Here is a 26593-nt window from a genome sequence, read left to right on the forward strand (position 1 = left end):
AAGTTTCCTTCTAATAGATGCATATCCCCTTCTGCACATCAGTGTTCACATGTGTTCAGCCTGTGATAAGCTCAGATAGTGACTCACTGCCCACCCTGAATTCAACAGGTGACTGTTCCACATAAGCAGGGCTTTTCATGCATCCTCTGTGGGTTGTAGTCCACACCTGTTACAATTTATTTAAAAGATAGTACTCAATCACATTGACCATGGCATATATGCTAATTTAATATGCATTTTTCCACTCATACTGAGATGCTCTACAGTAGGACAACCTTTGCAGAGAATCCTCCTGAACGAGTTTTTACATTTCCTTGCTAGTGAGCTGCTAGCAACTACTTCTCTTCTTCCAAAGAGATTTGTCACTACCTTTAAAGTATTTCATCAAAGCCTTCACCTTAAGAGAGACTATTTCGTGTTTCATTTCCTGAAGCCAAGAGCTATGAAACTTGTTACTTTCCTTCTGTCCTTAGACTTCTTACAATGGTGTAGAGGAATTTATGCTGGTTGAACAGTTTTTTGACAAAACGACACTGGATACTGCTTATCTCATCTAGTTATTTACAACAACATTTTTTTTTCCTTTTTTTTTTTTTTTTTTTTTTTTTCTGAGACGTTATATTAAAGCATCCTAATGGAAGACTCTCAAACTCTTTTTTATTTTTATTTTTTCAGTTTTACTAAGACTACAAAAATTAACAGAACAACATTGACAGCTCAGAGGTTATTTCATAGAGCCCTCTAAACACTTCAGTCCTTCAATACTGTCCTTGATATTCCTACTCTTTCCAGTACGGTAACTGAAAATGCTCATTTTGTCCTTCATGTTCCTAATTTCATCTAATTTTGCATCCTGGCCTTTCTGGCTTTCCATTTTTTTACTGATTCATGGTATTTTTATACACATCTCTTAAGATTAACTCTTACCATGTGGTAATATGCTCTTTCTAACAAGATTAGCAAAATGGCCTATTTTTCCAATTTCAAACTCTCACTTCATGGTCTTGCTCTCTTTAACTACCCCCCACCTTCAAGTTCTTTGATAGTTTTTCCCCTTGAGTCCAGTTAAAAGAAAACACCCTTCTGCTCTTTCTGCCACCCTCTGTAACCAGAGAACTGCTGTAACATGGAAGATCTTATTGGACAGCCTACAACCTGTTGCATTCCCTGCAGATGTCAGACAATTAAAACTTCCCACTGATATAGGGTCTCGTGCTTGTTGCTTGCAACAAGACTCCATCCTCTTCCATCTTGGAGATCTGGAGCAGACCCCCACCATGCTAGTGCTGAGGTGGTCCTTGTCCCTCCTTTGGACATGGTCAATGAAGGCAACATGTGTGCCCCTTGATCACACCACCTAATGCAACAGTCTTCTGGAGAAACAATTCTGTTTTAATATCCTGGCTATGTGAACTACTGCAGCAAATCTCTGCTATGCTAACATAAAGGTGTCTATAGCATTCAACTAGCTGATCTAACTTACTGCCTCTCTAGTAATCCAGGAACTGAAAGAGGAAAAACAAAATAAAATAGATTATAAATACATTTTTAGATCTTGATTCCAGTATCCACTCTTTTGCCTATAATCTTCTGAAAGGATTTTTCTGTTAACCACCTTCTCCTACACTTCTGTTTGCACACCTCTGTGGGAAGATGCTAACTTCCCCTTTCAGAGGTGGAGAGGTACTGATCACCACCTAGCTAATCTGTCCTCGCTGCTGATGGGAGATAAGGTCCTCCCCATCTGCCCTCTTCCCGAGCTCCAGACCCACATGCATAGGCATTTCTAGTATCACTGCCTCTGCTCCTTCTCCTGTCACCCTCTTTCTAGGCACCCACAGTCACATCTGGGCTGTTGTGCACTCTTGGCAGTAGTGCCAACATTCATCTGGGCAGGCTGCCTGGACCTTTTCTCCTTGTGCAGGTGAGCTTTGGCTATCTTCCAGTAGCATGGAGAATTTAGGATGATGATTCCCTCTGTTCCCCACAGATGAAGACCCTAGCACATTTTTTCAATTTCCCTGTAGAGTAGTGGCTTCTGTGATATTTGCCTCAAAAGCCTTGGCTGAAGCATTCAGGATTGGTGCCTTACAGCACCTGTAAAAATACAGAATAACCTTTACAGCAGTGGATAAACATGCAAAAGAGGAAGCCCTAAAAGAGCAGAATTATCTCACTGATTTTGTTCTGACCATTGTGCTTTTTTGTGAAGGATGTGCTTCATACTACTGCATCCAGACCTTGCATGACTGGAGAAGCTCCCACTGCTAGATGAGACCCAGGGATGCTGGTCCACCACCCTGCAGCTGTAGAGGTTTTTGAGGCCCACTGCTACTGCTTGGACGAGATCAGCTCAGGGAGATCTGTGGCTGATTGTGGCCTGGCTCAGCAAGAACATCTGACTGCAGTGTGCATAGGAAAACCTCTCACACAAATAAGAGTTATGGCATGGCCTGCTCAATGAAGGTGAAAATTCTAGCCCATAGCTTAAGGGATTCAGGGAACTATCTGCCTAAGCCTATGCTCTTGAAGGCATCTTGTGTTTTCAGTGCAGTTAAATGAAGAGATCAGCTCGTGTGCCTCTTATCTGGTGGTGCAACACAGCTGCCTGTGGTCAGAATGCAGGAAGCCGAAATCTCAAAAAGCCAGCATGTACTTTTTGTTGCACACAGGAAGCACAGCTTGCATGGAGAGCTGAAGAAGAAAGAAATGCATAGTCGGACAGGCAAATCTCTACCACATCTAGGGGCACAAAGTGCAGCCAACTCTTCTCTGGCATTAGACAGGTTTTCAGTTTTGATATTGCTCGCTAGTCACATCATTCAGCACAATATCCTACTAGCAGACACTCAAGATCCTGGACTGCCTTCTTTGCTAATCTTGACCAAGAGTGTCTGTAGATTATACCTGTGAAGTCTTTGCATGTTATCACTCACTTCAAAGCCTCAGTTCCAGGAGAAAAGCTGGCCCAAAACTTTCTTAAGGGCATCCTGAAGTGCTTTGTCCATGTTCTGTCTACCAAAGCAGTAAAGAGGTGTCCTGTTTACCCACAAGACGGCTATTATATACATTTCTGTCCACCTTGGTAATGGGCTGCATCTGTTCCCTCTAAAACACTGCCTCTAATCTTGGAGGATTTCTGTATTTCTACCCCAAAAGATGGCAGGGAAATACAACTGAGTGCAGGAATGGGCAGAATGCATTGTACAGATCTTAAGGCAGTGGTAGGGTAGGAAAATCAGGAAGACAAACAAGATGGCCTGGGTAGAATTAATCCTGTCAACATCAGCACTGAAATTATGTTAAACCAGAACTGGGTTTTGTATTTTCCAAGGCAGGTAAATTATTCATAGTGGAGAATTTAAGTGCCCCTTCCAAAACAGTGAACGGAAGGCCATTCAGAGAGCTTCTCCCATTTAAACCAATGAGAAGATGTTATCCACTTCCCTCATGAACAGAAATGCTGTTCATTTCCCATCAAAAAAGCTCCACAGATCTGACATCAAGTCTACATGAATGACTGGAGTGTGCATGTATCCTTATCTTATCTGCATGGAAATACCCATTCTTTTTAGTCTCATTAATGACTAGTAAACATAATTTATAGTTGCCGTACTCTACCAATAACTTCATTAAGCTTTAAAGATTGACATGTTTAACATTCAATGAGAGATGTTTCTTAGAGAAGCTGGGAGAGCAGAAATAATAAGATGCTCACCTTGTTAGCCTAGGATTAGGTCCAAGCAGTATATATTTAATTAGACTTTAAAGAGCTTATTTCAATGTTAGGAGATGCAGCTCTTCTCTGTTGCTGCTACCTCAATATAATTGTTTCTGTGAGTTTTCTGCTTATCAAGAGAAGGGATAGTGCTTTAAGATATTGCGAATACTCAATTTTTGTTTGCATTTAGATTAAGAAGAAGAAAGTTGACCCAGAGCTTTTGTAGAGGTCATCTAATCTGTTTGGTTGAGAAGATCTGTCCTCCCACAGACTCACCTCTGGCAGTATAAAGGAATACCTTCCTGATGACAGTCTCTCTTTGCAGTGCTACCTTATCCCTGGTCGTTCGAGAAGCATCATCTTCTATTATGAAAATTTAGGAACTAGATCAGAGATAAGAGTGCTCCTCACATAGATCGCATCCTTGGACTACTACCTGTTACAAGATCCAGGACATTCACAATGAGCATTAGTGAAGACGACGTGGAAAAGTTTCTTGATGGAAACCCTGCTTTTGCCAAGCAGTACTTTGAGAAGAAAATGAAAACAGAGTCCTGGGATGACAATGAAAGTGATATACTTTTTGAGTTGATCCAAGACATGCAAGAAAGCATCAACATGGAGAAAGTTGTTTTCAAGACCCTGAGAAGAATCAGGTCCCTTATTCATGCTGACCGCTGTAGTCTCTTCATGTACAGGCAGAGAAACGGCACACCTGAATTGGCAACGAGGCTTTTCAACATCCAAGAGGGAAGCACGCTGGAGGATTGCCTGGTCTCCCCAGACTGCGAGATAGTCTATCCGTTGGACATAGGCATTGTGGGCTATGTTGCACAAACCAAGAAAACCATGAATATCAAGGATGTCAGCGAGGTAGGTCTGGCATTTATTCATTCACTCTGTAGACAAAATGCTTGCATGCTGACTTGTTCTAAGGGGTCAAGAGATAGCAGGGAACCTTGGTGCTTGGTCAAAACTCTTGCATTGTAATTGCTGTATAGTGGAAACCAAAGCACCAGTAGACAGTGTGTAAATTGCTTCCAATCTCACTTATGGAGCAAGGTGAAGCTAAGCACATTCAACTACATTGGACATCAATGCCTGCAAACATGTGCTCTGTCACACCTTACCTATCTCATTAAAATAAATAATTCACTTCAAGTGCAGCGGAGAGGAGAGAGTAAGGTAGTCAGATCTGTACTGAACACACCTGGAGTTTTCAACACACATTTATCTTCCTTCCATGAGTAACAGTCAGAGAGAAACCCTTTACAATGGGTCCACAAAGGGGTTTCCACCACTCATGACATTTGTAAGTGCTTGTTGTGTGGTGCTGTTTGGGCCAAGAACCTTTAGAAGCATTTTTATCAAGCAAAGGGTGTGGACCTTGGAGCAGGCGAGTTAACTGCAACTTGAGTATGGCTGGTCTTCAAGAGGTATACTTAGACTAAAAAACACTCTTTCCCCAGATGCTGCACGCTGCAATACCAGGAGGGATCCATGAAATTTTTATTTTATTCTTTTTTAGTTTTATTCTTATGCTTTCATGACAGTATTTACCCCTCATACTCATACTTTGAATCATGTAAATCTGAATGGCAGCAATTACAATCCGCTTGTTCTAATCATAGGTATAAAACTAAAATCCATGTGACCCAAATATGGCATTTGGGATTACTCAATCTATTGTTTGCTAGTTACAAAGAGACCATCTGTTTATCCATCCGTTTGTTGCTCAGGATGAGCATATCCAAAAGATTCAGCAGTATCTTTGTTGCCCTCCATGGAACATGCTAAGATATTGATTTTGGTTTTGTAACCATTCTTTTGCAAAATTTGCATCAGTGTATAACTTGGAAGGTTTAAGTCTCTCTCTTCAGGCATTTCTCTGAGAATAAGGAAGGATTTCAGAGCTGTCAGCCAAGTGCTGCACTCCAACTCTAGTTCTTTCAGGTGCTGCTATTCTTACATCAATTCTTCTTAAGGAAACACAGATAATTAAATGCTTGGTCTGCCCTACTTGGCAGTGAAGGCCAACAGTGGGGGATATAGGGAAGAAGGGGCACTAGGGAGTGATTGTTGTCTCAGGTGCAGCCTCCCTAATGTGGTCTGAGGAGTCAAAGCTCTAGGCTTTTTCTTCTTCGAATAAAAGGAATTGTAGCTGACAAGATGTTCAGCAGAACAGGGAGATGATCTTGGGTCAGCAAGGCCATCCCTGCACTCCCAGTCAGCAGGTGAGGAAGAGGATGTCAATAAGGCACTGTGCGGGACATTGGGCTATCTGCCTTCCCCACATTACCCTTTCTGAGCTTCATTTTCTTTTGGCATGAGGGGGAAAATGACATTTTAAGTAACTAGTGGTTGAGTTCCCTTTATGTTGCTCCTACAGCATGATCTAGCACTCTCCTTGCGGTTTGAATGGTGATTCCCTCTCTGGGCATCCAAACCATGACAGTGCTATCTGCACCTTGCAGCCCCAACCTGGGGCAAGAAGAGAGTGCCAGGAACCATGTGTCACTTGTGCCAGTTGCGTACCCCTGGGATAACCTGCCTTCTGACCCATGAAAAAAGGCCCAGCACCATCGTGGTTCATGCCACGGTCACTACCACATTTTTTTTTCCTTCGCTTTCCAATATCAGCCATAAAACCACCATCACATAGTGTTGATAGGTCGGTTTCTCACATCTGCTGCTGCATGAAGGAGAGGTGAAGTAACAGCTAGGTACTGTACATGTAAGACTAAGGCTAATAGTGCTCACACCAACAGGGGAGGGAATCCTCTGGAAAACATTTTTCAACAGAACCAATGGCTAGATAGCTCCACAGAGCCTGCAAACCAGCAGCAGTTTCAGGGTGAAGCAGAAGAAAATTGAGAGGGTAGGTATGTGTTCCTCGTGCCTATACTAGAAATCACTGGTTTAAAAACTGTGGCTATGCAGCACAGCATAGAAACTGGTTATATGCACCTCGCAGTGTCAATTCAATGTTGGAGGAAAGGAGGCAGGAGGTTCAGTACAGGATATCAGTCATCTGAGGATGGTTAGCAGAGACTCCTCATGGCAAAGTCCAACACATTAAAGCTCTTGATCAGCAAGATTTTTGCAAAAAGTGAAAAAGTGCATGTGTAATCAAAAGCTACAGCCAGTTTGTCTTTGTACTAGCTTTATCACCTGTATGTTGTCCAATTTTCTAATTCATTTATCTTCTTCAGTAACTGTTTGAACAAAGCTTTCTCTAGGCAGCTTCTCTAGGCTGTGCTTTGGTTTGGCTTTAAGACTACAGACATTGTGTTAAATGCTTAATTTGTAAATTCTCCTTTGAACAGTGTGCCCAGTTCAGTCCATTTGTTGATGAGCTCACCGACTACACTACAAAAAGCATCCTTGCAACACCGATCTTGAACGGCAAAGATCTAGTTGCTGTCATTTTGGCTCTTAATAAGCTGAACGGCCCACACTTCACCAGCTCTGATGAAACAGTAAGTGGTCAGTAGCTCAGTTTCTATCAAGCAGTTGTTGCTTTTGCTATATAGCATGGATTGCTCCTCTTAACACTAGGGATGTCCGCTTTACTGAAGCACCATGGGTGCAAATTTCCCTGCAGGGGACTCACCCTGTAACAGATGAGGCTTATTATGAGGATGCTTATCTCAGAAATCTTTCAGGGAAATTACTGTGGGATAAGCCTTATCTCACAGTGGTGCAAAGCAAAGCATTTATCCAGGGGAATTACCGTGACGTTGCTATAGTGGTGTTATGAAATCCAGTATACACGAGGCTGCTACTGCATTTGACTCAATCTCATTGTTTGCCTTTACAGCTTTTCCTGAAGTACCTGAATTTTGCATCCTTAAACTTGAAAATTTATCACTTGAGTTACCTTCACAATTGTGAGACTCGAAGAGGCCAGGTAAGACCGAAAAAGCAGATTGGGCTGTATCTCAAAGTCAAACCCAGTTTTTCTGGTTTCAAAAATGAAGCTGATCTGCTTCAGAGATCTGTGCCTGAAGAGCAGAAAGAAGAAGTTGTCCACAGATGCTTTCAGATACTGCTCCTTCCTTAGAGTCCCTCATTAATTTCTCTGCCTGCTGCTCTTGGCAAAACTTCAGGAGCTGAAGCAGTGGCACCACCTTCAGCAGGGCTGAGCTACAGAGGTTTTGTTGAGTTCAGTCTATGAAATACTCCTGATGCATTTAGCCACTTCAGACATCAGTACTGAAAGAACTCCAAAAACGATTAAGAATGCAGTATTTTTTCCTTCTCTGTTTATTAAAAAACAAAACGACACACACTTTAGAATTCCTTCTTAGTGGCAGTAAAATGATTCTCACATGACTGTTCTCTTTGCCTCCTTTGGTAGAAATTAATATAAATTACAGACTTACGGCATTTTGAAAGGAACCAGTTCAGCCATGATTCATTTCTATGATTTGCTTTGTGAAAGAACTCTTGAATTCTGTTGGGATGGATGTGAATCCATGCAATCACTTTCTGCAGCAGACAAAAGGTTGTCATTGAAGAGGACGTGCAATTGAGACTACACTTCATGGCAGTCATTTTTTCACCAGTGAGGCCTCCTATGGGGGATGAATGTATGTTTCAGCAAATGGATGCAGAATGAAAGTTTATTTCTGAAGCTTTTTTCAGCACCTACATTTAACAATTCATCATTTCTTGTTCTCTGTCTAATTCTTTCAGCGTTCCTAAAACTATGAATAATGATCAGGTGCTAGAGCCATCTAGCAATGCTGAGTAATCAGAATAAGGTAGAATTAGCTAAGGTTTATTCCTTCTGTGGGCTTAGCAGTAATGCAGTAGAAGTTGAGTAGGACTGGAGGAGGCAAGGAAGGTGCTAGAAGGCAGAATAGATACCCAAAGGTCTAATACTTCCTGCAGGGTGTTCTGCTCTGGACTTGAACCCAGGAGTATCTAAATACAGACAAAATGTTGAAATGTTTCAACAAAAATGACATTTTGAAAATAGTCTAGGATTACAACATTGCAAGGTCTCAACCACAAAACCTCAGACATACTGTAAGTAAAATGGCTTGTGCAAAGACAATTCAGGCTTCTGGTGCAGGCGCAATAAGAATCTTATTAGAAAACCACATAACATTTTTGCTAGACTTCTTTACATTGTTCCATGATCTGGCCTTTCTTCGGGTGTTTCTTACAGACCTTCTCACTGCATTGGTGGGTTTGATCCTTTTTTGTTGCACGCTGCAAAACAGCAAAAATAAGCCATTGCTAATTTTCCACTAACGATTTGCATGACAACAACACTATCCTATCTACAGGATGCTGAAAGGCTGGTGGCATTTAGCAGCGTGTCAGGCTCTAAAAGGATGTCAGATTTTTCCTATCTCATGGATTAGAAACAGAGACCAATGCGGGTCAGAACTCAGTGATGCACACTTTTCCTGCCTATGGCCATGTGATAGTGCCTCATGCCCCAAGCATTTTGAAGTGCTGCCACTGCTGTCTCCTGGGCTTTGATCTGGACCAGTCTCAACAGGCATGCAGGCACTAGTTAAGCTAGGCATTACCATTTCAGTGATGATGAAGTTCTCCCTTAGGCCCACGAAGACCCTCCTTTTTCTACCAGAAATATCTGCCTAATTCACTGCATAACCTCCATTTTTACAAATGAAATAGTAGTCTTAGCAACAGCTTTTTTAAGGCCACGCAGCAGAACACGGGGAAGTGGGTCATAGGCTGATGCACACACAAGACAGCTGTGCCAAGGCTTCAAAGAAAGTGTTCATTCAGGTATTTCCAACTCCAGCCTTTGCAACCTTAGTGTTACCTATGTTTGTATGCAAGATTTTACTTATTGATAAAAAAAATAAATAGGTGAGGCAGTCTATTTTTCTTTTGGTACCACTACCAGTGCAAGATTGGACTTTAACATAGTGCTCCATGATGGCACGACCATTCCTCAGAGTGCATGCTTCCTTAGTAATTCCCAGTGAGAATAAGCAACACTTTTACATTTTGCCATACGTATTGCTATTGCACTTTTCAGGAAAAGTAGTCTAAAAAAAAAAAACAAACAAAGTTTCCTTGTTATTACAGACACATTTGGGAAGTCCAGGTTTCAAAGGGAGACTATGCTTACATTTGGTTTTTGTCCTGCAGGTGCTGTTGTGGTCAGCTAATAAGGTTTTTGAGGAACTGACAGATATTGAGAGGCAGTTCCACAAGGCTTTCTACACAGTGAGAGCATACCTGAACTGTGACAGGTACTCTGTAGGCCTCCTGGACATGACCAAGCAGAAGGTAAGTGCTCACCTATTAATCGTCTGTCTTTCTGCCTTGCTGCTGTCCACTGATGGGTGATTTGTAAGGATAAGGTTTATTGGGGCAGCCAGAGTCCAAGCTAGGTATAAGTCATTTCCTACTATGTTTGGCATTTTTTCTTACATTGTACAAATGAAAAGACTGGGATAAAGAAAAGAGAGGGAGAGGAAAGAGCTTATCACTGGACTGCCTAAGGAGTTAGAGACTGGGAAGACAGAGGAGTGGCAAAGATGTATGACCACTGAACAACAATCCTGGTCAAAGCCTGCAGCACACACACAGTCTTACCAAGTCTGTGGATGCCAGAAATATAGTGAGAAGCCTGTGGAGCACTGCAGCCATCCTCTTCGAGGATTTATCCATACACACATAATCCAGGCTTTCAGCAGAAATTTGGCTTCGTGACAATGCACACTTACAAAAAGCTGAGTTAGTTCTGCCACTCTGATTTGGTCTGATTGCTTGCAAGCTGATTGACAAGCTTTATGTGGGGGTTACACAGAAATTTTTCATAGGAGCCCTGCTTTACACTATGGTCAGGCTAGCTAAGGCTACCATTGACTTTGATCTCCACCACACTGACAGAGCCATTATAGCACTTGGTCTTATGAAGAGACATATTAAAAGATTGTTAGCGTAGTAAAGACACTTTTGTAAGCTTTATAATGCAGCCTAAGAAAAAAATGCTCTTTCACTTTAGCAAGGTAGCAAGTCACCCCTATAGCCACGCTCTGGAAAAAGAACATGGGAAATACTGAAATAGCTGCTTGCTCTGAGTACAGCTCTGCTGTTCACTGAATGAAGTGGAGTTATGTGTATAAGCAGTATATAGCTACATACAGCCCTATAATGCACCTGACACTTCCTGATTTGGATACACCATTATACTGCAACCAATATTGGTCTAGCCATGTTGTTTCATGCCTTGTTTATGGAGTACCAAAACCAGCATGGTAGAGCAGCAGTTACTTTGAGGTTCAACGCAGAATGCATTTTTCCATTCTAAATATACTTCGTTCATCTGAAACACAGGAATTTTTTGATCTGTGGCCAGTGCTGCTGGGCGAAGTTCCTCCCTACTCAGGACCTCGCACTCCAGATGGGAGAGTAAGTGATGACCAGCTTTCTTGAAGTCTCTCTTGTCTGGCTGGATTGTCTCACCTCTTATTTTAACAGTGATCTTCTTCTTACTTCTAGGAAATAGTCTTTTACAAAGTCATTGATTATATATTACATGGGAAAGAAGACATTAAAGTCATCCCGTAAGTGTCTGGCCTACTGCTACTGTTTGTGTGTGCTTGGTAGTGACAGGGTGAAGCTAAATCGAGGGTTGTCCCTTGTTTAAAGACCTTCATAAGGAGGTATGCAAAGAACCAACTGAAGACTGAATAAGAAGCCAGATCGTAAGCTGGTGCTTTGTCTTACTTTTTGTAGGACAGAGATTTATTCTAGGGCAGTGGGATCCTGACTTGTAAATTAGTCTCCAAGAATCACTGAAGAAAAAAAAAAAAAAAAAAAAAAAAGAGAGAGAACAACTCTACAACTCTTTATACCCAGGAATTAGCTGATTTGACTACTTGCAGTTTTGCTATTCTCCATGCCAGGTCAAATTATAACTCCTCCTTGGTGCCTTCCCTGTGTCAGTGGCTGAGTCCATGCAGCTTGCCCTGGTGTTGAGGCACCTGCTGTCCCAGCCCTGCCTGTCATCCCTCTGGTACCCTCCTGACCACTCAGGGTCACTCCTGTTCCCCCACCTGTCCTCCAGCTCAATTGCTTCTCTCTTCTCTTCTGGTCACTCCACCTCAAGTTTGTCTCTGACCTTTCCTCCTCTCTTGACCCTATACTGAGATCCCCTCCTTCTGAAATCCACCCTCTCTTCTGGCCACTGAATTTTTCAGAGGAGCCTTGGGCACCATTTCTCCTGGGCTCTGGGAAGACATCACCACCATCCTGGTGGTTTAACACTCCAAACTACTTCTGTATGACATGTATCTCTCTGTGTTTTCTCCTCACTTAACAAAAGGTGAGAAGAGAAAAGCAGCTGACTGCACTTGCGGGAGCTGGTGAAAGATCACCTCGCTGATCAAGCTTCCTAGCCCATTATTATTTGCCCAACCAGCTCCTTTCCCCCTCATATATCTCCCTTCCATCCATAGATATACACCTGCTCCTAATCTCTTCAAATGCTTTCTTGTATACCCCTCTTTATCCCTCAGCACTCTCATTCTCTACCTTTTCCCACCAGTGTAGGATGTGGTTAAATGTCAAGTGACTGACAAATCTGACATAACAGAAATTTTGCCCAGTCCTGGTGACATCGCTTCACATTGCTGTAAATTGGATATCCACCTTCATGCTTCAAGAAAAGCCCCCATTACTTAGATACAGTAATGGTCAGTCTGGCAGACTCTCTTAACCAGAAACTTTCTTTTATCTTTCTGTATGCTGTAGCTCTGAAACATGAACCCCATTACCAAGAACAGTTTTTTTCCTAAGTCAAATATTCTGCGGACTAAGATATTGTATGTTCTAATCTGTACTGAATCCTTGAAGGAAAATATTTACTACGAAAATATTTACATGAAAAAATTATGCTTGCACACATAGGCAGGTTTGAAAGTAACAGGACTGCTTAGTAACTGAGAAAGAAATGTGTATATGTGGATTGTGCAACGAGCTGAAAACGTTTCATCTCAGAGATCAACATTGTCCTGCAATAAATATATATCCTTAATTTTCTTTTTCATTTTTCCTTCAATCAGAAATCCTACCCCAGATCACTGGGCACTTGTAACTGGACTGCCAACATATGTGGCTGAAAGTGGATTTGTAAGTACATAGTTTGGATTCTATTAATGTTTTCTGAAATGAAGCCTGACCAATGCTTCATCAATGTTTTCATCAATTCATTTTGTTGTTTGATATTTAAACTTCTCACTGTTAAAATTATATATTTTATATATATATATTTATTTTTTTTTTTCTGCAATCCTCTAGATTTGCAACATTATGAATGCTGCTGCAGATGAGATGTTTAACTTTCAGGTAATGTGCACACTTCAAATTCTATCAAGTATTCCGCATTGCTTACAGAAATATAATTTACAGTCAATATTAGGCACACGAAAATGTCTTTAGCCATAGGTCATGATGTAAAATGGGATTGCTGCTGTGTTTAGAAAACACATTAAGTACATGGTGTCTTTCTGCTTGCTATTGCTTCAAGGAAGGTCCTCTAGACGAATCAGGATGGACTATCAAAAATGTTCTCTCCATGCCAATAGTCAACAAAAAGGAAGAAATTGTCGGTGTTGTCACATTTTATAACAGAAAAGATGGGAAACCATTTGATGAACAGGACGAGACCCTTATGGAGGTATAGTTCCTTGCTATGTCTGGAAGTAGTTCATATGGTTGAGAGAGATCACTGTTTCGCATTGCAGCCCTGCAAAAAGTCCCCCAGTGTTCTGCAGCTAAATAAGTTTATTTGTTGCTTATACAGGTATTACACAGTAGCTTGAAAGTTTTGAAAGCAGCTAAAAGAAATGATGGGTGTGTGGAGGTTTTGAAAACTCAGCTGTGTTCAGATCATTTTGTTTTGGCATTCTTAAATTGACTGCCTAACTGTGAGCAGCTATGATGTAGTAACAAGACCATTTTGACCTGTGATCAGATACAGCTGGGCAATTCCCTCCAAAAGTTACACCTGAGTAATCTGTGTGGCTATGATACGAAGCGTGGCCAGCTATTGAATCAGCCTTCATCAAAGTCCTTGTGGCTGAGAAATGTTTCTGTGCTAGTTTCAGTCCAATACAAACATCCAGCTCTTGGCAGCTATTATCAACTAGAGCATTTCCTGAAAAAGGCTTTTGTTATCAAACAAAATGACCAAACAAAAAAAAAAATAATCAGTTGGAATTGGCCACTGAACAGCAAACACAGAGTGTGAGTAAACAGATGTGAAAGGTGGTGAGACCTCCTTGCTCTCCCTTGATACAAAGGTTCCTGACCTGCTGTTATGGTTATGACACCAGCCTTTCCATAGGCGTGGAGTACTATACTGAACACCTGTAACAACACACAGGTAGCTTTCTGTATGCTGAACGGGACAGAGGGTCCTCAAACCTTTGTCATACAGACACTCTTGAGACCTAGTCAGATCCATCAGCTGGGGTGCTGCTGTGCTGAAGAGCAAGTAGTGGCTGGGAGCAGATGCGTGACTGCCGATTGCTAGACTTAGAACCAGTGTGGAGCTTATGTTGTTATAAAAATACATCATGTGGTGTAGAGATGCTTTGCTTACTTTACTGTTCCTCATTTTTCTTCTCTCCAAGTCCCTGACACAGTTTCTGGGCTGGTCCGTTCTCAACACAGACACATATGATAAGATGAACAAGCTGGAGAACCGCAAGGACATTGCCCAGGATATGGTGCTCTACCACGTGAAGTGTGACAAGGACGAAATTCAGGAAATTCTGGTAATGCCTTGCAAAGTGCAGCACACCCATGAGCATACTGGTCTAGTCAGTGCCAAACAGCAGCGGTGTCTGTGGACACAGGTCTCCCATACTTCAGAAATGCTTCCAGCCACCGCGGCGTAGAGGCTGGACAATGCAGTTACTGCACCATGGCAGAACAAGTCTTCACTTTGACTTGAGGCCAGTTGTGGTCTGCCCTTTACCTCAGCAGGCTGTGCTGAGTCCTCTCAGTTTTCTCAGCAAAGTTAGCCCTGGAGGGGGGCTCAAACAGATGCTGCCTAGGGCAGAGGTGTGGGGGGTGAAAGAGGAGCTAATGTATATCCCAAAACCTCCTTGGTACAGAGTACGTGGGGTTACTGAACACGACTGAGACACTGGGAATTTTATAGAGGAATTTTTGCAAGTGGAGGAAAACCAAGCCCAAATCAATGAAAGGTAGGGCATTCCTACAAAGAAGAACACATTAAAACACCAGAAATAAAAGTGAGGACTGGAAAGAAAACATGATCTGCATATGAGAGCTGCCTCTAAAGCAGCACAGCACAAAGTCCTGTGGAATACAGTAGCCAATGTAACATGTCCATGCTCTTTGCAGCCAACACGCGAAAAGCTGGGGAAGGAGCCAAGTGAGTGTGAGGAAGAGGAGCTGGCAAGTATCCTGGTAAGGGCAATGTACCTCTGGAATTGGAAGTGATGCCAAACAAATACGGCCTGGGTGGGGGCAGGAAAGAGTTGCCAGTGCTGGCACGCCAGTGCACATCAGCAGGGCACCCGGTGAAGGGTGAAGGTGAAGCACACCCGCCCTTCCTGTGCTGTGAGAGTGTGAGGCCATTATGGTCATGTAGCAGAGAATGCCTTCCCAGCTCCCAGAAAGTGACTGCTCTGTGCCTCTTTATCTCAGGAGGTTCAATGTCCACCTGGGAGCACATCAGTGGCCTTGGCATATCATACATTTTATTCACCAGAGCAAATAAGGGACTTTAAGACTTCTCCTGTAAGACCTGACAACTTTGGAGTCTCCAATCTAATCAAATCAAAAGGAAGAGCACTTAGCAGAAAGCAAGCAGTATTCCTCAAAATTGACCAAAAATGTTTTACCTCTTCCCCCACTAACAGGGTTATCGTGAAAATCTGCATTTAATTTGAAACAGGAAGGTTCCAAGAACAATCAGACTGTTAATTTTTTTATTTAGATAAAACACTTCCAGGTGTTTCTAGGGACAGCATAAATGTCACAAACAAACGAACAAACCTCTTTTGCAGAAAGAAGAACTCCCCGGGCCCACCAAGTTCGAAATCTATGAGTTCAGGTTCTCCGATTTTGACTGCACCGAGCTGGAGCTGGTGAAGTGCGGCATTCAGATGTACTACGAGCTTGGCGTGGTGAAGAAGTTCCAGATCCCGCAGGAGGTAGGAGCTGGCAGTGCCCAGGGACTCCCAGCTTGTCCCATGCCTGCAGGCAAGGGTCAACCAGCAGCTCAGAAATTGGCAGAGGGCTGGGTTGCTGTGGGCTTGCAGGCAGAGGGGATGGCATCCCGAGCCCCTAGGCCCTGCTGAGAGCAAGGAACCCACTCTCAAACCTGTGGTGGCCAGAATGGGTTTGGATCTTGAAGCCAGCTGCTTCTGTTCTGGACTGCCTGAACTTCTGTTCTGCTACAGGAATGGGTTTGCTATCAGGTCTATACACACGGGGACAGCACCATGCAAACACTTGCTTACCCCAGTATCGAAACTTTTTCAGCCCCAAAGCCCCCCATTTGCAAATTTAAGGCCGTTTGCAGCCATCATCGCCCCTGTCTGGCTCTGAAAACTGGCGTTTAGGCAGCCCTGTGCCTCCCGGAGGGGTCTTTCAGAGCCTCATGTGAGGCTGATCTCCATCTAGTGGGTTCTGCAAGCAACTGCACGCAGAGTTTGCAGCCGCACATCCCTCACCCTGGACAGGCAGGCTGGAAAGTAGGAGGGAAAGGACAAGCTGTGCAAGGAAATTACTTAGCATGAGCAAATGCAAAAAGCACTCACTATATCTACTCTGGAATAACTAGCTTCTGATGCAGGTGTGAAAAACAGTCATTCTTTGCTGTTCCTTTGAGCAGCTGAGATTTAAAAAAATGAATATTTATCCATGATTTATTCCCTTGCCAATGGAGAAAAACACTGTAGCTACTAGAGCTTGTCCACATGAAGAAGTTGAATGCAGACGGAAAGAAAAAACAACACTATTATTTAATACTGTATATTGTAATAGGTGATATAATATATTCCATATCTCTAGTCCTAGAGTGCCATCTATTTTCAAGCAACATAAATACTAGTAAGTCAGAATATATGGAAGGGACAAGGCTCTAATCCTCATCCATGACTTCTATACGTGGTCTTTATCCCAAGAGCAAGAGCTGCCAGCTCACAAGTCAGCTGTCATCACACAAACTAACACCCTCTCTCCCAATTTGCAGGTTCTGGTGAGGTTTGTGTACTCCGTCAGCAAAGGCTACCGAAAGATAACATATCACAACTGGCGCCACGGCTTCAACGTTGCACAGACCATGTTCACGCTCCTCATGGTAAGGTAACACCACCCCAACTAATCCTGTGGCACAGCTTTTTTGGCACTAGGTCTGATGTTGCGCCCTGGAGACACGCAGGGCTCCCTTTGGATCTTGTTGTAGGATGTTTGTCACTTCAAGCACATTTCCTGCCACATGAGGCCTCCATTCCCTTAAGTGATGAGTTTATGAGTTACCACCTGGGGCCACAACCACTGAATGGAGCGTTTCACTTCTCAAGTGTGCATTGAAAAGCCTCCAGGTTACCCCTCCTGCAGGGTAGGGGAATGACTGCAGGACTCCCCTTCTTCCAACAGTTTCTAGCAGTAACAGCTGGGCTGCCATTATCTTGGATGAGGACAACCTCACCCCCTCCATTTGCAGGCAGGACAGCAGGGGTGTACATCTTTGGCTAGCATGAATGTGGCAAGTGCCATTTCTCATGGGCTGTTGGGGTGAGAGGAACCTCACAAAGAATAATAGTGTTGGATGTGTGCCCCACAAAAGCTTAGCCCCATGGCTCAGTGCAGAGGGCATGCCCTGCACACCTGGTGGCAGAATTACACCTTCCAACCCCAGCCCACCCTCTGAGCAGTTCAGCTTTTGGGCCCACTGGCCAGAAGGACACAGAGTGCCTTGTGTCCAGCGAGAGGAGAGGTGTGGTTATCAGGGTGCAAGCGTCCTCAAGGCTGCTGGAGCAGCGGGTAGCCAGCATAGCATGCAGGCATCAAGCACATATGCATGACACACATGCCTCCTTGAGCCTCAAACGTTTTGTTTCCAGCCGCTTCCCCACATTAACCTAATTGTACCATGTATTGTATCTAGCTTCACAAGTATTTTCAGTTCTGGACTGTTTCAATGCAGAGATCCCCGGCACAGAGCAGTCACAGCCCAGTACCTTTTCCTGTAAGAGATACTAACAGAGGGCATGCAAATTCTCACCCTCCAGACTGGCAAACTGAAGCGTTACTACACAGACCTAGAAGCCCTTGCAATGGTAACTGCTGCTCTGTGCCACGATATCGACCACAGAGGAACCAACAACCTTTACCAGATGAAGTAAGCACTCTCCTGCCACTTCCAACCATTTCCTGCTGCTTTTGCGTAGAGTGGGGTCAGGCTGTGATCACAGCAAACTCCAGCACAGCTCTGTTTTACGCAGGTTAAGAGCCTTCCTTTGCAAGTAACTTCCCTTTTCACCTTGCCACGGCACCTGGGCTGGGGAAGCCAACATTTTGCAGTGCTCCCTGGGGCTTGCTTTACCTCCTAGCAGTCTGGCCTTAGCTGTTTGTTTAAAGCAACACTCTACACTGCTGTTAAAGGGGGGACCAAGTGCAGTGCAGACATTTAGTAGCCTGAGTATCACAGGACACTCAGGATGCTACTGGCAGCACTCTGGACAAGCAAAGCCAGCTTTGTACTGGAAGGTGTCTATGCAGAAAGCACCATGCATAGCACTGCCCTCGCCTGGAGAAACCTAGCACCTGGGAGGATGTGAGTGCTGCTTTGGGTAGGTAGTTACCAGCTTCACGAAAAGAGCCTCGTGATTCCACTGACCAGTCTGTTGCTGGCTTCAGGCAGTGTCACATCACACGTTTTCTGATTGATGGCTGTACTATCTAACTGATTTCTGGAGCCTTGGGGAAACGTAGGTGAAGCTGGCTGGTGCTTTGGATACGAGAGTGTCCTGCTCTTTGGCTAGGGAAGTGTCCAAGGGCTGGTGGTTTTCCTGTTGCTTTAACCAGATGTAAACATAAACTTCTTCAGAAACTAAACAACAAGCTTGCTATACTGAGTAATAACAGTACTGTTACGAACAACAGTTTAGGTGATATTCACAGGTGGAAGGATATTTTATAGTGTCCAAATAGCTATAAGCAGAGTCACAGTCTGTTGCCAGTTAGAATGAAGTTGTTAGCTATTAAAAATATTACTCTTAAGCCCTTCATGAAATGAGCTGGACTTGTCTGTGTGACAAATTTCAGTTGGGAGACTTTTTATTTAAGTGCTATACTAACATCTGCATTTTTTTTTCTTTACGCAACCAGATCTCAAAACCCATTAGCTAAACTTCACGGATCCTCAATTTTAGAGAGGCATCACTTGGAATTTGGAAAGTTTTTGCTCTCTGAAGAGGTTTGTAATGAACTGTAATGTAAGATCCTGAATAATTTACTTGCCACAAAGTCTTTAAGCAACATACACCATGGCTGTCAGCTGCTATGACTCTTTTGCCCAGAAGCTTAGCATAGGATCTTTCTCTGGTTTGGGTTTCTGAGGACCTGCAGTCACCTCACTCCCTTCTACCCACAAGTGATTTCTGCTCACCAGAAACCAAAACTCTTAGGCTTCCTATATGCGTGGCTTGGTTTCTTCAGAAGCCGTGTCATTAGCCCTGTAGGAAAGTGTTAAACACAGGATTCTCCTCCTGTAGCCCCTCTGATAGGACCAAGGCTGGCACACACACATAGCTAACTTTCAGGCAAATTCCTGCTGGGATGAGTGGACGTGGTTTAAGCACAAAGTTTGTATCAAGCTACAGACACCAACCCTGCTCGGTGAGCACGGGGGGAGTTCACCAACAGATGGTGAACTGGGCTCACAGCCCTTGCACCTTAGGGGGAGCAAGCTACAACACTTAGAAAATAAATTAAGAAGAAAAAAAAAAAAAAAACAAAAAAAAAAAAACACATTTGAGAGAGGGAAATGCCCACTAGCTCACAACAACACAGAGCTTGGATTCTGCAGCTTCCTCTGCTTGTTTTTCAGTCGCTGAACATATGCCAGAACCTCAACCGGAGACAGCATGAGCACATGATTCACCTGATGGACATTGCCATTATAGCAACAGATCTGGCGCTGTACTTCAAGTAAGTCGGTCACGTATGCTGTGGGTGAAGGGTAGGGAGCAGCTGGTGCTGTACAAACACAAAACGTGATGCTTTGCTGAGAGCCCCTCCGTGTAGCAATCCTCAACACAGATGCTTCCTCCAGAAGGCTCCTTTTAATGCTGGTATACGAGATGGGGGGGAAGAATTCAGATTGTTCAGAAGAATTTTGAGAATTAGATCATGTATGTGACTTTTAGCCTTCTATTTCCAACAAGACTGTGCTATATGACCCCCAACTGAAAAAGAGATGCTCTTTTATTTTATTTTATTTTATTTTTTCTACCTAGCACTTCAGCAGTAAAAATACTTATTAGTGCTCAATAGCATGGCCTGGGCTTCATTAACTTCTCTGTGAAAGCAGCACAACTCAAATACTAAGTAGTCTATTATAGGTGAATATGCAGTTCATAGTCTATTTCACATGCAAAAGTCAGAAATGCCCAACACCACAGAGCTGCATGCACTGACTTCCTAGGGCATAAGGCTGTAAGTCAGCAACATATGACATCCTCAGTAGCAAGGAGCTTTCAAAATGTGTTTTCAAATACAGGGCCAAGACCAGAGACTGCTTCTATGTTTCACACTGAAGGATCATTACACAAAATATAAATAGTCAAAAAAAAAAAAGAGTAGAGTATGAGGAAGGGCCTAAGACCCAGGCCTCTTACTTTAGAGGCTGGGTGTTTATATGGGAGCAGATACCACTACTTCCCTATCAGGTGGGAACAAGCTGGTCTTTGCCAGCTTTGGCTCACAGTCTCTAAAGGAAGGTTTGATTTAGATCAGATTCCAGGCAAAACAGTATGGACAGAGCACATCATCAAGTCTCTTTGTGGATCTGGCCTAACTGTTTTACTTGCTGGCATTAAACCAGATTTTTTTTTCATGATTTCACACCTCTCAAAATGTGAGTATGTTGTATATAAACCACTCCCCAAAATTTGCTACAATATCTAGGTATATAAATATTTTTAACAAGGTCAGACTGAGTTTATAGAGACAGGTAGTCTTTAAATACTCCAACACCTGGGCCAGCTCTCTGTTCCTGCCATTTCCTTAACATTCAGGCAAAAGCCTTCCTGTGCTGTCAGTAAAGCCAACAACATTTCTCAGCTTGCATAACCTACAGTAGCACATACTTTCAAGCAACCTGCTCAAGTCTCACCACGACACTTACTTTTTCTTTAAACCATTTGCAGTATTTTCCCTTATGTAAAACAAGCAAGTGATGATGCTCAGTTTTGTTGGGGGCTTCCTTGAGGACCTAACTGCCTGGACAACAACCACTAGAAACCTGGCCATCTGTTTTTAACACAGTTTCTTCTTCTTTTTTTTTTTTTTTTTTCCCTCAAAGGAAAAGGACAATGTTCCAGAAGATCGTTGATGAGTCTAAGACATACGATAACATGAATGCCTGGACTGAATACCTGTCTCTGGAGACGACAAAGAAAGAGGTTGTCATGTGAGTAAATTATCTCTTGAGGCATTAATGATGGATTTGTGTCCTTCTGTCTGGGCTTACCAGTGGGAGCTCCAAAACATGCCTATAGTATGTCCAGTTTTAAAAAGGATTCTTCTGCTTCAGCAGCAATGGTCTCTAGCTAATACATTCTCTAGCTAATACACTTCTGACACATTGATCAGAAGCAAGCAGTTCCCTAGCACAAATCCATTTGTATCAAGAGAGCAATCCTTAACGTGTGTCCCAGCCTCCTACAGCAACCCATCTCCTGTATCTACCACTCCAGCACAGAGCTGGGACATAACACAGTACTGGATGGGGCATGAGCCTGCAAGAGGCCAGGTGAGGGCTCCAGAGAAGAAACTAATTTCTCTTCTGTTTTTAGGGCCATGATGATGACTGCTTGTGATTTGTCAGCCATCACTAAACCTTGGGAAGTCCAGAGTAAGGTCAGGTGCTTGATATACCGTCAGATTTCTCTAGTTTATACTTCAAAGTAATGCAAATTTCTAAGCTGCCTGAAAACTGAGTCAAAGTTTCCTACTAAAACTACTGAAAAGACCTCGGAATAATGATGGTTTTGATGGATAAATCAATGTTGAAGACTGAAACTGTGAATTCTGTAGGAATTTATGTTTACCAAAGGGAAAATAATAATAATAATAGTAGTAGTAGTAGTAGTAATAATAATAATAATATAGTTTCTTGGGCTATTATTGGGCTAATTTTGTGCATGGCATGACATTTTTATTTATTTATTTATTTACTTATTTAGTTGTTTATTTTGAAGTGATACCAGCTTGCTGGTCTGTTGTTTGATTTCCTTTAGGACTTCCTTCCTGAACTGTGCTTGCTCAATTGCTAAGTAGGAAACATTAACAGTTAAAAAAGGATAAAAAGAAATAAAGCTCACCTTCATGTTCAGCATAGGAAAAGGACAGCTGAGGAAGTCCTAATAGGAAACCACAACTCTGACTGCAAAGCAAATCCTTGCAGGGGACACACTGGAGACATTTCTTAATAGATGAGCAGTAGCTCCAATGCTAAGTTGGTTTTTGGGTTGTCACTGCACAGGTGAAAACCTGTTGCCACCTCTGCTGTTTGCAGCAGAAAAGTCGGGGCTGGATGTGAAGTGATGGAGGGGCTGGAAGTGACATTTGCTTCATAAAGGAGATGTAAGGTGAATCAAATGGAGAGCCAAAACCAGTCCTAACTTTTCTTTTTCCCTCCTCGTCAATGTAGGTAGCTCTCCTGGTAGCAGCTGAGTTCTGGGAGCAAGGGGACTTGGAAATAAGCGTCCTTCAGCAGCAGCCCATTGTAAGTATCCCATGAGAGCCAAACGGCTCAGATCAGAAAGTAGGTCTCACAGAGACCTTCTGCAAGCAGTGATGCTTTCAGGGTGCTGTGAGTCTTCCTGAAACTACCAGGCTGCCCAAAATTCATCAGAAAAGTGGCCATTCAGATCGAAAAGACCCTTTGTGACAGGGCCTCTTGTCCAGCTCTTCATTTAGTTAGATACGGTTCCATTTGGCTGTGAACCAGCAAGGAGTGACTGTCCCACTGGAGGTTTTGCACTGGTCCCATACAAAAAAAAAGAAACAAAATACCTACAACTTAGAGGAAAGTGAATGTTACAATAAAGATAAAAATTAAAAAGGAAAAAAAAAAAACTTTTTAAAGTCCAGAAATTATTTCTGCTAAGAGCAAGTACAGTGTTTCTTTCAAGTAGAGGCAGTGTTTCTTAATGTGTTTATTTATTTTTTCTGCTGAAATAATAAATATTTAATAAATAATTTAATATTTAATAAACAACAATGATATTTAAATTAATATTATTTAAATATTATTATTATTTTTATTATTATTAAAATAATAATAAATAATTTAATAATTAATAAATATTTAAATTTGGCAGTGAAAAAATTAAGAGTTAATCCTTGACATTGCATCCACCTGCGTGGTTCTGTTTTTCTTTAATCATAGAAACATTGAATATCCCTTGTTGAAAATGACTCAGGAGACTTAAGCAGACTTAACGTAGACTCTAATATATTCCCTCTGCCCACAGATGCACTAAAAATGATACAGTAAATAATATGACCTTACGAAAACATAATTTCATGTTCAGGTATGTTTTAGAAAAAAAAAAACAACAAACCAACAAACCAACAAAAAACCACCTCTTCAGCACTTTGTAACACAATCCTTCTCTCAGGTATCTGGATAAAAGGAGCAAGGAAAATACTCTGTCCCCCTCCCCATGATATAAACTGAAAGAGTTGTCTAAAATTTCTGCTGAAACAGCACAGGAAATGAGCTACTGGATCCCTCTGAGGAGCAAGATGAGGGTCGTGGTGGAGAGCCTTTATGGCCAGCACAGCAGAGCAGCCAGGCTGACACAAGGCAGCTTTAGGGGAAAAAAAGAGAGGAACATTCTTCAGTGCAGTGCTCTCATAAATCACGGCATGTTTGTGTCCTCCCACAGCCCATGATGGACAGGAGGAAAGCCGCTGAGCTTCCAAAGCTTCAAGTGGGTTTCATCGACTTTGTGTGCACGTTTGTCTATAAGGTAAGCACTCCATCACTCTCAACAGAGAGGTTCAAGTCCCAGCTTCCAGGTCAGCCATGGTGCAGCAGCAGCACACTGAATTGTGCTGATGGTTGTGTTTTGGTCAGGAATTTTCACGTTTCCATGAGGAAATTCAGCCTATGCTCGATGGGCTGCTGAACAATAGGAATGAGTGGAAGACCCGTGCCGATGAGTACGATGCAAAAATGAAAGCTCTGGAGGAAGAGAAGAAGAAAGAGGAAGAGAAGATGGCGGCACAAAAAGGTCAGAAAAAACACTGATTGTTTCATTCCTAACTCAAAATATGCTTACACGATACTCTCCCGGACCTGCAGCAAGGTGTGTAGCCACAGCAAAGTCAGCAAAGTCCAGAACAGTTTCCTCAATCCTGTCCAACTAGCAAGGTTTAAAAAGAACTCCGAAATACACCTTGTCTTCAGGCCTGACACCACGACTGGGTATCAGAAAGGGCATCAGGGGTTCGTGCCTGAGAAGCAAGCTATGTGCAGCACAAGCTCCCATGCAGCTGGGGCTAGCAAGAAGTCCTGGGCAGTGTCCATAGGTCCCTGTAAAAGAGCAGGGACACATCCCTTTGTACGCAGGGGCTGTCCAGTCCCACAGGTTGTGAAGCAGGAGGAGTAAAGAAAGAAAAAAAAAAGAAAACCTAACACACTCCTAGGTAGCAATATAAAATATCAGAAGCAAGTGATTTGGAAAATTGTAGAAGAGTTATTTCCTAACTAAGGAATTATTTTTTAAGTGAGAAAGTTGTCTGTTAACTCTAAAGCAGTTTCAAAGTAGCTTTGCATGTACAATTACTTTGCATAGCAGATATCTATAGATATGAGTAATTTAAATATTACACCGATTAGTGGATAATTACAAATGCCAAAAACTCCTGTGGTGCCTGAGAAGAGATTTGAGGACATTTATGACTTCACCTCTAATTCTTCGTTTCTTTTTATATGGCAGATGGAATAACCTGTAATGGAGGAACAGCTCCAGCTTCAAAAACCTGCAGTATACTTTAGACCTATTTCCAATGCAACATACAACACCCAGAATGAGAATGCCCATGCTTTTTTAAAAAACAAACAAAAGAAATTATCATGGCTTACAAATACATTCCTGATTGGACTGTTTTGCTACTTTAATTAGGCTTACGACCAACCAGGGAAGGGCTAGATCTCGTTTGCCTTAATTGAATCTTTTCCTGATGGTGAGGAGCCCATTCTGTCCTGTCCCTCTCTCCATTTAATGTACCTGATGCTCTCAGATGGCATGTGGCAAGTCAGAGCAATGCTTGGCCCAAAAAAACAGGTTGCATGACTGCAGAAAAAAAAAAGATATCCAGCACTGAAACATTTCAAAACCCAAAGCTGATGGGGCCAGCTGAATTCATATTCTACTCTGTACAACCCTACGTGATTGATATGCAGAGCAGACAAACTGAGGAGCAGCTGAATTTAGCGTATCTAAGCCCGTATCTTTGCAGATATCAAAAAGAAATCTGTAGGTAGGGATGAAGTATGAACACCTTTGAGCTGTTCTGAAAAGTTGCGTTTCCATGTAAACTAAATAAGTGACAGTAATTCTGCATTCACTTCAGGGCTGTAGGTAGGGTGCTGCTCTAAAAAGCCCGGAGACACACGTGCAAGATCGGGCAGCTGCAGAATCCGGCAGCTGCCGCCTTCTCCAGCAGGATCCATCCACACTGTGTGTTATGAGCACTCACTGCGGCTCCAGTTACCCAAGCAACCTGAAGCGTGGCATCTAACTTCATGCAGTTTTACCTTGTAATGCCAATGTTATTTAATGCAGTCCTCTTCTGATTGGTCCCAGCCCTCCTTCCCTTTCTCCTTCTGCTCTGAGATGTCTGGTCCTCTCTTTCCTCTCCAAACTTCAAAGGACTGATGACTTCCACTCTTTTATTTCAGATAAAAGTTAGTGTTCAAGTTTATTAATGCAGCCATGTTAGAACATTCAATTGCACTCTTACAGAGACACCCTTCTGTGCTCCTCCTGCCCTTCCTCCTTCTCTCTCTCTTTCTCTCTCTTTCTCTCTCTCAGTGCATGGTGTATCAGCCATGTAACAAGAGTTCAATTTGTGGGGATTTTATTCATCTTCTATTACTCCTGCTACCTTCAGTGCTTTTACCCTTCAGTAACTTATTTTGCATTACAGAAGTACTGTAAGGAAAAGGAAAACTATAGCCATAGAGGTATCTGGAGCTCGTTTATCCAGGTCCCAGTGCACTAGGCAAGGCATAATCCTCTATTGCTTCGCAGCCGTTACGTGAGCAGCAAGTTGTCCTTCAGGAAAATGCAGAAACCCGTCCACTTGCGTGAAAGCTAAATATGCAGCTGGCAATTGCTTCACACTGTGTGTCTCAGCTCCATTAGTGACCGTGTAGGAAGCTCCCATCGCGTAGCAGCACTTCCAGGACACGAAGCCAAACAAGTCATTGCTTTCAGCCAGCAAAACGCCACGAGCTTATCTTGGTGCGGCGTGGCAAGAAGGGGGGTTTTCAGATCACCTCCAGCCCCTGTACGGTTAAATGCCTGTTGCTGAGACAAGCTCCCTGTGACTTCACACATTTTCCTGGAAATAAAGAGCTAACTTCCC

The 26593-nt window shown here is 42.8% G+C and overlaps 1 protein-coding gene across 2 annotated transcripts; it reads left to right on the forward strand.

Moving 5' to 3' along the window:
• Positions 1-607: 607 nt before the first annotated feature.
• PDE6B (phosphodiesterase 6B) lies at positions 608-26593 on the forward strand. Of its 2 annotated transcripts, XM_038170746.2 has the most exons (22): positions 608-4594; positions 7048-7200; positions 7542-7631; positions 9860-10000; positions 11054-11128; positions 11219-11283; positions 12784-12850; positions 13019-13066; positions 13248-13397; positions 14356-14499; positions 15095-15160; positions 15763-15909; positions 16953-17060; positions 17995-18104; positions 19094-19181; positions 19815-19915; positions 21291-21398; positions 21784-21847; positions 22641-22715; positions 23884-23967; positions 24075-24231; positions 24940-26593. In XM_038170746.2, the coding sequence occupies exons 1-22, from the start codon at positions 4184-4186 to the stop codon at positions 24996-24998; spliced, it is 2511 nt and encodes an 836-aa protein (XP_038026674.1). In that variant the 5' UTR covers positions 608-4183; the 3' UTR covers positions 24999-26593. The 2 variants fall into 2 exon arrangements, with proteins under 2 accessions (XP_038026674.1, XP_038026675.1); XM_038170747.2 differs by lacking the exons at positions 608-4594; positions 7048-7200; positions 7542-7631 and adding an exon at positions 9264-9490.

Source organism: Anas platyrhynchos, chromosome Z, assembly GCF_047663525.1.
Source record: "Anas platyrhynchos isolate ZD024472 breed Pekin duck chromosome Z, IASCAAS_PekinDuck_T2T, whole genome shotgun sequence".
In the NCBI taxonomy this organism is placed as follows: domain Eukaryota; kingdom Metazoa; phylum Chordata; class Aves; order Anseriformes; family Anatidae; genus Anas; species Anas platyrhynchos.

Bases quoted from the DNA above. Each gene is read 5' to 3' on its own strand.
- PDE6B (XM_038170746.2), top strand. From the start codon at position 4,184: ATGAGCATTAGTGAAGACGACGTGGAAAAGTTTCTTGATGGAAACCCT. The intron at 11,129-11,218 runs GTAAGTGATGAC...TCTTACTTCTAG, and splicing joins CTCGCACTCCAGATGGGAGA to GAAATAGTCTTTTACAAAGT. The intron at 21,848-22,640 runs GTCAGGTGCTTG...TCGTCAATGTAG, and splicing joins CTTGGGAAGTCCAGAGTAAG to GTAGCTCTCCTGGTAGCAGC.